Raw genomic sequence first — 14,522 nt, 5'->3', positions numbered from 1 at the left:
TAATGATACACATGCTTAGATTTATACATTATGAAAAACTGATAGTATGTATTGTAGAGCTATTCTTTATACAAATAAGCATTGTAGAGATATTCTTTGTACAAATAAGCATGGTGTAGTAGGATTTCTATGCATAGGTTTTTATTTGATGATATAAGAGGGTACTACATTTATAAGATATCATTTCACATTTAGCCACCCACCCATGAGGTTGCCAAAGTACAATTGGTGTAACCACTCAGCTCACTAAACCTAGTCAAAATAAACTTAATGTAGCCAAAAAGTTTGCCAGAATATAAGTGGCGTAACCAGGAAGCTCACCAAATTCATTCAAGCTCGCTAAACATAATTATCCCTATTACATGTGTGAAGAAGTAAAAATCCATGGACTTCTCAAGATTTAACTTCACCATATCACTTGTAAGATAACAACATATATGGAAGGCAAAATAATGACTTGGAATGGTGCATTAGTTGAGAAGCTTCACAACATCAACACACCCACTTTTGTGTTAGGCACTTGATGGCCTCAATATACTTTGCCTTAAGTAGACTTCAAGTTATTGCAATGAAGAACAAATAAGTGAATTTGAGTAGGAGAGAGCTAGGCCCCTCAACATATAATATTCATACCCATTGTGCTTTTCTCAAAGGATTCTTGTGAGTGATCCTTTTCTCATACAATTCTTGTAAGTGTGATCCTTAAGGTTTTCCTTTGATGGTTGTCTGATCTAATACTACATGCCTCCTCTCTCTGATTGATGGCTCCTTCCTAGTTGATGCCTGAAACCTTGTAGTGTCCTTTCAAACATGTCCTTTTTGTGGGAGGGGAACACTTAGGTAATAACCTTGAAAATGGTTTGCTTCTTATAGAGTTATAATGCTAGGTTGTAGACCGTTAAGTTGTAACTTTACCTTATGGTGGTGGCCATCCTTTATTCACCTTAAAACGCAATAATGAGCATTCTATAAAGCAATAACACGAGTCGTAGTAGGTAACATTAAACCAAATGACATAAAATTGAGATGATATGGAAGGCTATCATGGTGTATTAGATTAAGGCATCTCAATAATGGCACAAGTAAACAAGCTTTTGGGACAAGTAAGCCTAGCAAAATATATATTAAGGAAAAACATTAATCTACCTTGGCCAAATGTTGTTGACCATAATTGTCATCATAAAAGTGGACAAAGGTAAGACGGATTTCACAGCTAATGGCTAACTACTATATGCTATACAATGAATTTGTCATGTAATGATAGCATTGGGTGAAGCTAGTTAAAAGTTAAATTTGGCATGCAAAAGATAACATTGGGTAAAGCTCGGAGTTAATACCCCAACATGTCATGTGTCAAGTAAGCACGCACATTGTCATGTCTAGTTATGATCCCATGTTAGCATGCTATATCAAGACTGGATTTTGTGAGGTGGCACAACGTACTGAATATTCGATTGAACGAGGTTGTGTTTGCTTGATCTGATGGGTGGGCCCCACCCAAAGGAGACACAGGCGTTCTTAACATGGTCAGAAAAAGGAGTTGGTTTCACTTGGCCACCAACATTCCCTTAAAAAATCTATATATCAATGGATTTTGTAATGAATCTATTTTGTGGAGAAGGTGGATTTGTGCGTATGGTCCGTTGTGTAGTCCCTTCAAGTCGGTTTCACTTGGCCAACATTCCCTTAAAAAGTCTATATATCAATGGATTTTGTAACGAATCTATTTTGTTGAGAAGGTGGATTTGTGCCTATGGGTATGGTGCATTATGTAGTCCATAGGCATTGAACCCAAATCCTTCTATATATCAATGGATTTTGTAATGAATCTATTTTTGTTGAGAAGGTGGATTTGTGGGTATGGTCGGTTGTGTAGTCCGTAGGCATTGAACCCAAGTCCTAATCGTGGAACCAGATTGTTCTACCAGCTGAGTTTTGTAACTAATCTAAACAAGGCTAGCCATGGCGTGAAAAAAAAAAACACTAAAAGGCTTTTTCTTCCTACCCAGGCAGCAGCAGGTGATGTTTGATAAGGTCCACGGAGTGAAACAAGAGGGACATGATGGCTGCTGCTTCCCTCATGCCATCTCTTACTTTACAGCAGGCACCTTCAATCGAGCGCAACAATGGAGTGCTCAGGCCCTGCATCGCGCCGTCCACCTTCCTTGGAGGTACCCATTTCTTCATTTAAAATCAAACTAATTGAAACTCTTGCGCTTAACTGTTTGATTCCATTCATATTGATAACCCTAACCTGCCCTGAGTTATCCAATGGTAGAAAGCAAGTACAACATACACACACGCACACATACACTCACACTTCCATTCCTATGTTGGAGAACGTGCCCCGTAATGATGGTCAGATTATGTAACCTCTTTCTGTGGGCAAGACTATGGTTCTGTAGGCTGGGCCAACTCTGCACATTTCTACCCCTCCCCTTCAGTCCTGGTGGAATGATTGTTTTGGGACACACAGGTTAACTCAACAAATGATCGTTGTTTACCCTGATTAGTTGGCAAGTCATCCAGTCATTGATCATTGGCAGAGTTTAGAGTAAATAGCTTTTTGTTCCATTTCAATGGATTTGGTGTTGTTGGATTCCGAAGACTGTAGCTGCACTGTGGATGGGTGCAATCGGCCTCTATGATCACTCCATAAAGCAGACCCTTGTGTGGTAGACCCTCCTCAAAGGGCATGCTCGCTTGCCATGGAAAACAAGGAACTTGGTTTTACATGATTACCCCACAAAGCTCACTGTTGTGTGACACACTTCCCCCATGCCAATTTCTCCTCTGAAACTTGTTGAGTATGGCTGAACTTTCCCTCAGTTTGCCATCCGTTAGGAATAATAAGTAAATGAGAACTCAATTACCACAAACAACCATTCACTTTCACGCCCTTCCCTTGCACGCTGTGTTCACACACATTTAAAACATTGGCTGGACATTTGCTTTAATGTGGGTGCCCAACATTATTAAAGTTTAATAATAATAATATAACATGTATTGCATGAAGAAATACTTCTTCCCCACACGTGCATGGTTGATGGGAGGGTGATTGATGGAAAGTACCCGCCTGGAAGCGGGCTCACAATGAGGCCACAGCATACGACAATTAATCTTAAAAAGGTACTAAACATCAAAATAAGTATAGCACTATTGATGAGCCAGTTTGTCACACTGCACCTCAGTGCATGGTGCATGTGACATGTAAGGCATTCACCAATTCTTTTTATGGGATTTTGGTAATTTGTTGACAACGACAGCAGTCAAGTACAGGTAGGGGCAGTTCCATGAGCCTATAAATAGGCAAGTGCACTTCAATCAGTATTCGTCTAATCCCTCATAGGTTGGACAGATCATAGGCATAGATGTTACCTTTTGGAGGCCATGATTGGCTAGGATGTATGTACATCTTGATACATATACACAGAAAATACTATTTCAACGACATATATTTCTCCTCTTTGTTTACCTTTGCGATTTTCCTTAATTCTTAAGGCACGCAGTTCTTCCACATGTTACACGTCCCCCAAGCCATGGGCTAAGGCTCACTCCCACACATCCATGCCAGTCAACCCTGGCGTCCCATACCACCACCGTCTATCCGTACAAACCCTTGCCAAAACTATCTGTGATCTGCCATGTCTACGGTAGGATTATAATAGTTCTTGGTCCAAGCACAAATCAACTTACTCGTTGGTTTGATATCTGCAGGATGGACTGAAAAGATGTGTCTGCTCCTCTGAAGAGAGTAGGGTAGGTGGCTCTGATCCCATCATAATATGGACATCTGCATACAAAGTGTGACTTTAGTCCTGGTGGTTGGAATGATTGTTTTGGGACACAGGTTAACTCAACAAATGATCGTTGTTTACCCTGATTAGTTGGCAAGTCATCCAGTCATCGATCATTGGCAGAGTTTAGAGTAAATAGCTTTTTGTTCCATTTCAATGGATTTGGTGTTGTTGGATTCCGAAGACTGTAGCTGCACTGTGGATGGGTGCAATCGGCCTCTATGATCACTCCATAAAGCAGACCCTTTTGTGGTAGACCCTCCTCAAAGGGCATGCTCGCTCGACGCTTGCCATGGAAAACAAGGAACTTGGTTTTACATGATTATCCCACAAAGCTCACTGTTGTGTGACACACTTCCCCCATGCCAATTTCTCCTCTGAAACTTGTTGAGTATGGCTGAACTTTCCCTCACTTTGCCATCCGTCAGGAATAATAAGTAAATGAGAACTCAATTACCACAAACAACCATTCACTTTCACGCCCTTCCCTTGCACGCTTGTTTTTATAAAATAAATGAGCCTTGTGGATCATAGTTACTTAGGGAAATGACAGAAACAGCTACTTAGGAGGGTTGAAATGCGTTTCAGGACAGGTAGTAGGGCCAAAGCGTTTCAGTCATTGAAACGTTTTGGTGACCAAATGACTGGCTGAAATGTTTGAGCTGCTAGGGAAACGTTTCATATTGCCATTTCCCACTCCACCTCACGTTTCGGAGTTTTTCGCACACAAATCAACATCAAGTCATATCCCTTTTTCTGCTCCTTCCTTTCTCATCAACCTTTAAAGTCATGCCCATAATGTGATCGTTTGTGTGTACAAAAAACCATGCACTGTTCTGGTTTCCATCCTCCTCCCCCCTGGAATTCCCAGTTCTCCGTTCCCATTTTCTTTTCCGTTTCTGAGTTTTCCTCAACTATGCTGCAGACAGTTTCGAGACCTAGCACCTCCTTGAAGACAAGGAGCCACCCACACCCATTGTCACCATTTGGTCCATCTCCATTTCTGGAGCCACTTCTATGGGATTGTCACTCCATAGACCGGCCAGATTTGAACCATGTTCACATGTGGCCAAGCCAGTGCCCCATGTGAAAGGGTCAGTCATTTGGTGTCACATGGACGGGAACCAGTTTTGTGCGACCCGTGTGTGACCAGCATTGTGCCATATGGACGGGAGCATGTTTGTTGCCACCCGTGTATGACCAAGATTGCGTCTTATCCATGGGACTGTCACTCCATGGTAGAACTGATATTTGTGCCGACCTTGTATATGGGATTGTCACTCCATAGGAACGCCCATGCCAGGACTGTCACTCCATAGGAAAACTAGGACTTCACATTTGTGTTGCGCTAGTTTTGTGCCCGACAAGAAATCCTTGTACAAGTTTCATGAAAGGGAGATTTCGTCCATTACATGTGCATATGCGTTTATGTTTGCATGCTTAAATTTATTTTTGCATGACCTTTTTTCGTGTGTTTGCCTGCTATGCCGTGCCAGTATACTGGACGGGGACGCCCCCATCGTACCTTGGGTGTGCTGGTTGCTGATGAGTTAGTGTGGCGTGTGAACAGGTGGTAAGTATTACCCTTTTTGGCCTTTTCAAATGTAAAATCCCTTAAGTAATGTCAACCTTAATGTTTATAAGGTTGGGTGTTCACACATATTTAAAACATTGGCTGGACATTTGCTTTAATGTGGGTGCTCAACATTATTAAAGTTTAATAATAATAATATAACATGTATTGCATGAAGAAATACTTCTTCCCCACACGTGGATGGTTGATGGGAGGGTGATTGATGGAAAGTACTCGCCTGGAAGCTTGTACCCACCTATGTTTTTGCTACTTGGTACCCGACTGCACTTGCTGTACCAGCCTGAATTGCATGTACCTGACTGTACCTTTTGTCCTGTACCCGATTGTACTTGATGTCTTGTACCTGATTGCACTTGCTGTTCCAGTACTCGACTGTACGTGCAAGTGTACGTGCCTGTTGTTGGTGTACCCGATTGTACCTGCAATTGTATCAGCTGTTGTCCAGCACTTGCTGTTGCCAGCACCCGCCTACAGAATCGTACTGCACTTGCAGCCCTTGTACCCGCCTACAGTTTTGGAGTGCATTAAAAAGGGGATGAGCTTCTCTCCTGAGGATTGAATTTGAATCTTTGTTGGGGCTCACAATGGGACCACAGCATACGACAATTAATCTTAAAAAGGTACTAAATATCAAAATAAGTATAGCACTATTGATGAGCCAGTTTGTCACACTGCACCTCAATGCATGGTGCATGTGACATGTAAGGCATTCACCAATTCTTTTTATGGGATTTTGGTAATTTGTTGTCCAACGACAGTAGTCAAGTACAGGTAGTGGCAGTTCCATGAGCCTATAAATAGGCAAGTGCACTTCAATCAGTATTCGTCTAATCCCTCATAGGTTGGACAGATCATAGGCATAGATGTTACCTTTTGGAGGCCATAATTGGCTAGGATGTATGTACATCTTGATACATATACACAGAAAATACTATTTCAACGACATATATTTCTCCTCTCTGTTCATCTTTGCGATTTTCCTTAATTCTTAAGGCACGCAGTTCTCCACATGTTACACGTCCCCCAAGCCATGGGCTAAGGCTCACTCCCACACATCCATGCCAGTCAACCTTGGCGTCCCATACCACCACCGTCTGCCCGTACACACCCTTGCCAAAACTATCTGTGATCTGCCATGTCTATGGTAGGATTATAATAGTTCTTGGTCCAAGCACAAATCAACTATCAAGCCATAACGATAATAACCTATAACTCACTTACCTAGTGACTATTGTTGCTATAAATAACCATCCAATCATAAATAGCAACAATAGTCACCCGTATCTGCTTTTCCTAATCTTACAGTCCCCTAACCCTACCAGATTAGGTCCTAATCTCAAGGATTAGTATTAGCTACGTAACATACCCAAGGCATGACCATACAGGCCCTTGGCAAAACTATCTGTGATCTACCATGTCCACAGTAGGAGTATGACAACACTTGGTCCAAGCACAAACCAATTGTCAAGCCAATGATAATAACCCATTATTCACTTATATAGTGACTATTGCGGCTACTATAAATAACCATCCAGTCATGGATTTACTAATAATGAACCTTAGCCAACCGTATCTGCCTGCTTTTACTAATCTCAGGCTCCCTAACCCTCCCAGATTAGGCCCTAATCCCGAGGATTATTGGAAAATGAGGTTTCTCCAATTGGCCCATGAGTCATAACTCGTAATCTCGAGACTGAATCAAATGCCTTTCGGAATCTGCAAAGCAGCAATAGACCCTCTGTTAGAGTTTCCCTCGCCTCCTCAATAACAGGTGAAGATGTGGTCCAATGTTGAGTAATTCCACATGAACCCAAACTGTCCTATAGCTGTCTGCCTCTCTCTGTGTCTGCCAAGGTGTCAATCTTGACCTCTAATATTGCCCCATAAACCTTGGCCATGGTGTGGCTAATTATGATGGTCTGATAGTTACTAGTGTCCGTGAAATCTTTTGTCTTACAGAATGGAACAATGATGTTACTGGTCTAGGAAGGAGGAAAGCCTTTGGGCAAAACCCTATCTAAGATTTGCACAAGGAGAGAGGCCACAATGCCACATCCATGTGCGAAATGCTCCATGTAGAGGTCCTCGTGATCCTTGGTTCTGTCATCATGCAACTTTAAGAGGGCTGGGGTGACATTGATTGTGGTGAAAAAACTAGTGGATGTGGGTCTCATGGGATTAAGTAGAGGATGATGTGGGACTTTTCATTAAGAGAGCATGCATAAGATTCCAATAGAAGATCGGTAACGGGTGTAACCGCTCCCTAAAGGAGGCCTACAAATCGAAAGATAAAATACACATATTTTAGATCACTTAACTAATTCAAACAATGGACAATACTTGCAACATTAAAACTAAAAATAACAAAGAACACTTAACACCATCACTGGGGCCAGAAAGGGTCGCTCCCCCCCCCCCTCAATACAGTTGTATTTCTTGGAGTATTTATATATACAAGTGTTCACGGGCCCTAGGCCAAATTTCTCCATAACAAGGAGTGAGTTTAGTTACTGGTAAACAATAAGATTTTATCGGTGAAGAATCAATTGTCGGAGTAGACCAAGTCCCAGATAGTCTCCCACCTTCACAGGGTGAATACCTGCCCTCACTGATCTTCCGAGACCGTGCACCAACAAGCACACCTGCACTAATGCCTAGCAAGATGAAACACCGCGGAGGGAGTAATACTTGGTGCTCCCAAGTCAGCTTTGCTTCTAGTTTTCCTCATACCCCAATTGACCTTCACTGGCTCCTCAAAATGTGAGGGCGTGGTCAAGGTAATCATGGGAAAAGTCACCATCCCAGTGGCCTTACCCAATGAAGGCATCGGGGGTGATATTTTGCCTGACTAGACTTGTGAAAACAACATTTAATTATAATAATAACTGAATTTGAAAATACAAAAATAAATACCTAGTTCAGGTTTCATGTGCACAGAGTGTATCTACTGTGTGCAGCACGCACACAAGACTAGCTTCGAGGCTTGGGGTAGCTTGGAGCTAGGCAGGCTAATTGGCGAGCTGGGCTAGGGATGGGGACTGACGGGCAGGTGCCCAAGAGTGAGACGCCCGGTGACCGGCCAAGAGCCTATAAAGGGTGGCCAAGGTCAGAGTCTCGCGAGTCTTTGCAAGAGCTCTACGGTCAGGAGCTTGGATCTAGTGGAGATGTGCACTTGCTTCTTGCAGCCGAGGCCGGCAGCAATCTCGAGACCCAAGAGGGTAGCTCCGTGGCGGTATGGGACGTCACGGGGTAGAGAATGGTCGGTGCGTCTTGCTAATTAGCTCAGCTCGTGGCTTGGTGGGGACAGCCAGGTCTTGTGGGTTTTGCCCACGACTGTCATGGTTGGGAGGTGAGTCAGGCCTGCACCCCCTTCATGTTTAATGGCTTTGTTTTGCAGGTTTCGAGTCTCGTTTCAGGATTGTTCTACGAGGAGACCCTTGGGGGTTTGACAGTGGTATCAGAGCATGCCTTGAAGAGCGTGCAAGTTGGTAGGTAGAGAAGAAAGAGGTATGAGTTCAAGATGACTGCTGTTTTTTTTCAGAATTGAGCATATGATGCCTTATTTGCATCATTGGAACCCGAGTTGGGTTGTGGTCATGGAAAGGGTCGATTTGGACAACACGTGAAGAGTTGTTTTTTTTAGCAAGGAGAGAGCTTGTCGGCTGTGTGAGAAGACAAAACCATGTACAATGTATGTGGTATCTTTGAGTATCAGATGGTGCTCAGTGCACAATACAACAACTGGAAGAAAACTGCTACTGTGAGGTTGGGATGTATGTACATATATAAGGATGGAGCACTACTGGGGTAAATGCACAACTATATGCCAGGGTGATACAACGATGCTCAATGCAGGCATGCTCCTAGTCAGCTCCATCTTGTGGTGAGGGGGGGGGTGTAATATGTCATACATGTCAGCGCCAGTTGTAATGATATGCAAGATGGCCGCCAGATCAATGGGTCCCGGCTGTCCTCTCTCCTGTAGTCGCCTCTGGTGTCGTGCCCGATGTCCATGATCATATGTCGATGTCTGTGGGAAGGTCGGTATCCGGGCGCTCTTGGATGCCGCAATCCTCTGCTCTCCTCTGCTCTCCTCAAAGCGACTCCTCGGCCCATCACTGTGGGATCTGGCATGGCTGTCCTCTGGAAGAAATCGGTCAGCTGAGTCTGTCGGATCTGGGCTCTCCTCTCTCCTGACTGGAGTAACTGCTCTCTGTGTCTGTATATCTCTAGTAAGAAGCGCCCAAGTACTCGTTGGTTTGATATCTGCAGGATGGACTGAAAAGATGTGATTGCTCCTCTGAAGAGAGTAGGGTAGGTGGCTCTGATCCCATCATAATATGGACATCTGCATACAAAGTGTGACTCGCTCTCCACATCCTCTCTGCATAATCTCTCCTCCCGCGGGATACGGGCTGCTCGTCCAGCCTCAATCTCCAGGGAGTGTGATGAAACTCGGAGCTGTCCAATCTGTGCCGAAGAAATCTGTCAAGGTCCTCTGTCTTGGTACATCATGGCTCGGTCTCCTGTCTGCAAAGAGGGTCTCTCTATGTCTCCTGAGCTAAAGTAGAACAGTCCCAGGTATCTCTGATCCTCAAACTCCATGACCTTGCGTAACGGCCCAAAACCCTCTTTGAAGAGGCAGTGATATCTCCCTCGGATCTCATAATAGACTGTACATCGGCAAATGTAGTGCTCCTCTGTCTCTGCCTCTTGGTAGCATAGCTGACAAATGTGGTCATCCAAGATCTGAGAGAGAGAGAGAGAGAGAGAGAGAGAGAGAGAGAGAGAGAGACGGTTGTGAGAAACAGGAAGCAGTTGGGTGACGAATGTTTTACTCTTCTTTGCTGCTGTTCATGGGTGTCGGAGGCGACCTTCCCCAAAGTTGACGGGTGGTGAGCAGCCAGTTTTTTTTAGTCCATGTCTTTTTTAGCGACACATTGCTTTCCGTTTTTTAAAGAACTTTACATTGTTTTTACAAAAACATAGCAACAAAAAACAAAATGACCGTATGCAAAGTGGTTTAAAAAAAAAAACGCGTGGCTTTTAGCTTTTAAACGCTTATGCATGGCTTTTAGCTTTAAAACGTTTATGCGTCGCTTTTACAAAAGCCATCCGCGTGGTTAAAAAAAAAAAAACAAAAAAGCAAAAAACTAAAAAAAAAAGCTATCCTAGGCTTATAAAGAAAACCTAGCGTGGACTTCTAGCAGCACATCTCCTAGAGTTCTCTTGCACCATCTCTTGCTTGCAGCCAAGCTTTTCTCTCACTTTCCAACTTTTCCACTTTGCGATGTCGACCCAAGCTTCGGAGTTGGAACTTCCACTTTGCGATGTTGACCCAAGCTTCGGAGTTGGAACCTGCTCCCGCTCCCAAACACGAAGACTTGTCGGCTACTGAGGTTGCCGCCGATGGCGATCTTTTCGAAGATTTCCTGACTAAATCTGATTTTCGGGAGTTTGAAGTTACTTTCGAGGCTTCTTTCATGGAGCATTAGGCACAAGTCGTCGCGTAGATGCAGACTTTGCAAAATTCTCTCTCTTTATTGATCATTACTCTGTCTACTCTTTCGGGCATGGATACCTTGGCGTCTGAGTATAGATGCAGACTTTGCAAAATTCTCTCTCTTTATTGACCATTACTTTGTCTACTCTTTCGGGCATGGATACCTTGGCGTCTGCTTTAGGCCCCAACATCACTCCGGAGCAGTGCAGGAGCGAGCATAAGCAGCGTACCAAGTAGATTGTGGACATGTGGCTACATAAGTGGCAGGTCCACTTCCAGTTTCATCCATATGGCGATGACAAAAAGATTCAATTGGCAGCAGGTTTCCTCTTAGACAAGGCTTTGCTCTAGTGGAAAGAACTTGTCACGTGCACACCCATCAAGTGTACAAGTGGCATGGCATCATCAAGCATTAATCAGGATATTTATTCAGGCATATATCAGTATGAGCATGTATATGGGGGTGTTTCAGCACCAACATCAGCACTTTAGTCATCATGAGCATTGTAAGGCATTTAGCTACATCAGCCGACAGTATATTTGCACCAGCCGACAGCCTTTATGACCAGCCGACCAGCACTTATGGCATTTTATGTGCAGTCGTGAGCATTCAGGAGCTGGCCGACCAGCATCATGCACACATATAAATAGAGGCGCATCCATTCAGTCCATCTCAGATCAGCGTTTCAGCATATAGCCTCTCATCTCAGTTCAGCGCATCTCATCTAGTTCAGTCCATCAGATTCAGCGAACGCATCCATCTCCTCAGCGTTTCCCTCCCAGGCAACAAGGAGAGCATCTGCGTTTCAGCATCAGTTCAGCATCACATTAGTCCCAAGCCATCCCTTCAGCGTTTCCTTCCCAGGAGACAAGGGAAAGTTAGTGGGACAGCAATTCATATCAGCATTTCAGCATATAGGCAGCATATTCAGCATATAAGTCATCATTCCTATCTCCTTTTCTGCCTCTTGGTGACAATCTTGTTGGCAAACCCTTGAGAAGGAGCTTTATGCTGTCATTTACGCTCTCAAGGTTTGGAGGCATTATTTATATGGCTCTAAGTTTGTGGTATTGACTGATCATTAGTCAATCAAGTATGTGTGTGTGATGCGGATGATTTGAGAGAACAAAAAGCTCGATGGGCAAAATTAATGCAAAATTTTGATTTTGGAACACTCTATCGAGAGGGGTCCATGAATAGTGTAGCAGATACGCTCAGTCGGATCAGAGAGGTGAATACTTTGTCGTTCACTGAGATTTCCACTAACTTATTTCAGTCATTTGAGAGGGCTTTGCAGGATTGATAGTTATTTTGTATTGGCAGAGGATCCAGGACGGGAGCTCATTGATTGACCAAGACTCAGTGACAGAGTAGCCTACCATTTAGGCTACGGGAGGCCAGTGGATGATTCGGAATGGTTTACTGTTATGTAATGACAAAATTTGTGTACCACAGGTCTCGGACATTAGGTCCAAGATTCTTAAGGAGTGTCACGACGTCCCTTTTGCAGGACATTCCGGGGTACACAGGACATTAGCTTTAGTGAGACACTTTCTATTGGCCAAAGATGAGAGGGTATGTAGAAGATTATGTCCTCAAGTGTCAGATTTGTCAAGCAAATAAAGTTGAATGCTTTAGACAGGCTAGATGTTGCATCCTTTGCAAATCCCAAGCAATAAGTGGGAAATTGTTTCCATGGATTTTATTACCGGATTGTCAAGAATACGTCAAGGCTACGGTTCTATTTGGGTTGTGGTAGACCGCTTGACAAAGATGGCTAGATTTTTACCTACACGGAAGACTGTTATAGCTACGCAATTTCAAGCAATTGTTTAGACTGTACGGTTTACCGTAGACATAGTCAGTGAAGTGACTTTTGGAGGCTTGTTTTTGAGAAGTTAGAAACAACTTTGAATCTGAGTTCCTCAGATCATCCTCAATCTGATGGCCAGACTGAAAGGGTGAATCAGACTTTGGAGGACATGCTTTGTGCATGTCTCCAAAAGACAGGGTTCATGGGAAGATTATCTTCATGTGTTAGAATTTGCATATAACAAGACTAAGCATACGAGTACAGGTTTTAGTCCTTTTATGCTTATGTACGGATTTCAACCTAGATCACTTGTTATCGTGGGATTTTCAAGACTTTAGTATGATGCAGTATGTACTTTTTTTGCAGTACGTACATTTTGCAACACGTACTTTAGAGTCCAGACTTAAGGAGTACTAGGTGGAGTAGATCAGCTAGTTACTCCTCAAGAAATCATAGATGTCGAGGATATGACATTTGTGCCACACAAACCAGAAAAGATTCTTGGATTTTGTGAAAGACCTTTGCGGCATATGCTACTCAGAATACAAGATCAAGTGGAAGGATCGTGTTGAGGAGGACACTACATGGGAGACATTGACTACCCTTCAGAGGGATTACCCGAGTTTTTACCGAGCTCAGGAGTGAGCTCCTAGAGGAAGGAAAGTATGTCATGTGCACAGAGTGTATCTACTGTGTGCAGCACGCACACAAGACTAGTTTCGAGGCTTGGGGTAGCTTGGAGCTAGGCAGGCTGATTGGCGAGCTGGGCTAGGGATGGACTGACGGGCAAGCACCCAATTGTGGACGCCCGGTGACCGGCCAAGAGCCTATAAAAGGGTGGCCAAGGTCAGTCAGTTAGTCAGAGTCTCGCAAGTCTTTGCGGTCAGGAGCCCAGATCTAGTGCAGACGTGCAGCTGCTTCTTGCAGCCGAGGCCGGCAGCAATCTCGAGGCCCGCGAAGGTAGCTCCGTGGCGGTATGGGACGTCATGGGGTAAAGATTGGTCGGTGCGTCTTGCTAGTTAGCTTAGCTCGTGGCTCGGTGGGGATAGCCAGGTCTTGTGGGTTTTGCCCACGGTTGTCATGGTTGGGAGGTGAGTCAGGCTTGCACCCCCTTCATGTTTTATGGCTTTGTTTTGCAGGTTTCGAGTCTCTTTTCAGGATTGCTCTACGAGGAGACCCTTGGGGGTTTGACATGAGGACATGTTAGGCACGAGCTACGTACGTCAGTCTCCTAGCCTTAGATGTTAGGGTCAGTCCCTTAACCCACTTGGAGAACAATCATTTAGGTCATTTGAGGTTAGGCATGGTAAAAGTCAGTCTTTTAGATGGATATGTAGAGCATGTAGTTACATTGGTACATGGACCAGCCTATTGGCCAGCCCACAAGGCATGATAGGGCATGGGCGTATGGCCTAGACCATTGGCCAGCCCATGGGAGAGCCCTAGGTACCAGTCCGCAGCCTGTATGGGCTAGGAAACTTGTCGGCCAGTTGGGGACAGCAGTCAGCCAGCATCAGTAGATTTTACAGCAGCCAGAACCTCAGAAAAGGCCAAAGCACAGCATGCGCATTTGATGCAGGAAATAACTGGTTGTGAGCTTCTGAAAACAGGCCGACAGCCTGTTGTCTCCACCGACCAGCAGCCTGAACCCATATAAAAGTAGGCCCTCATTCCATTGCATAAAATCATCTCATAAATCAGCATTCTCTTAGAGAACCCAGTGCAGATATGTGTGCTTGAAGACTTTGATCTTTGCAAGCTTAATTCACAGCAAAGCACCTTGTGCTTCAGTCCCAAGGCAGCCCCGAAGTTTG

General features: G+C 44.2%; 1 protein-coding gene across 1 annotated transcript in view; it reads left to right on the top strand.

Moving 5' to 3' along the window:
• The first annotated feature begins 1,917 nt into the window (after window positions 1-1,917).
• LOC147609303 (uncharacterized) overlaps window positions 1,918-14,522 on the top strand; it is a 48,198-nt gene continuing 35,593 nt past the window's right edge. Inside the window, exon 1 of the mRNA XM_086787748.1 lies at window positions 1,918-2,171. Within this exon, the coding sequence (XP_086643874.1) occupies window positions 2,060-2,171 (112 nt within the window). The 5' untranslated portion in view covers window positions 1,918-2,059. The remainder of the gene's footprint in view (window positions 2,172-14,522) is intronic.

The sequence above is a fragment of the Cibotium barometz genome, chromosome 51 (genome assembly GCF_041138505.1).
Source record: "Cibotium barometz isolate CiBa-2024 chromosome 51, ASM4113850v1, whole genome shotgun sequence".
NCBI classification, from domain to species: Eukaryota; Viridiplantae; Streptophyta; class Polypodiopsida; order Cyatheales; family Cibotiaceae; genus Cibotium; species Cibotium barometz.
Note: the sequence above shows the minus strand (reverse complement) of the source record. Positions and strands in the feature narration are given on the sequence as shown.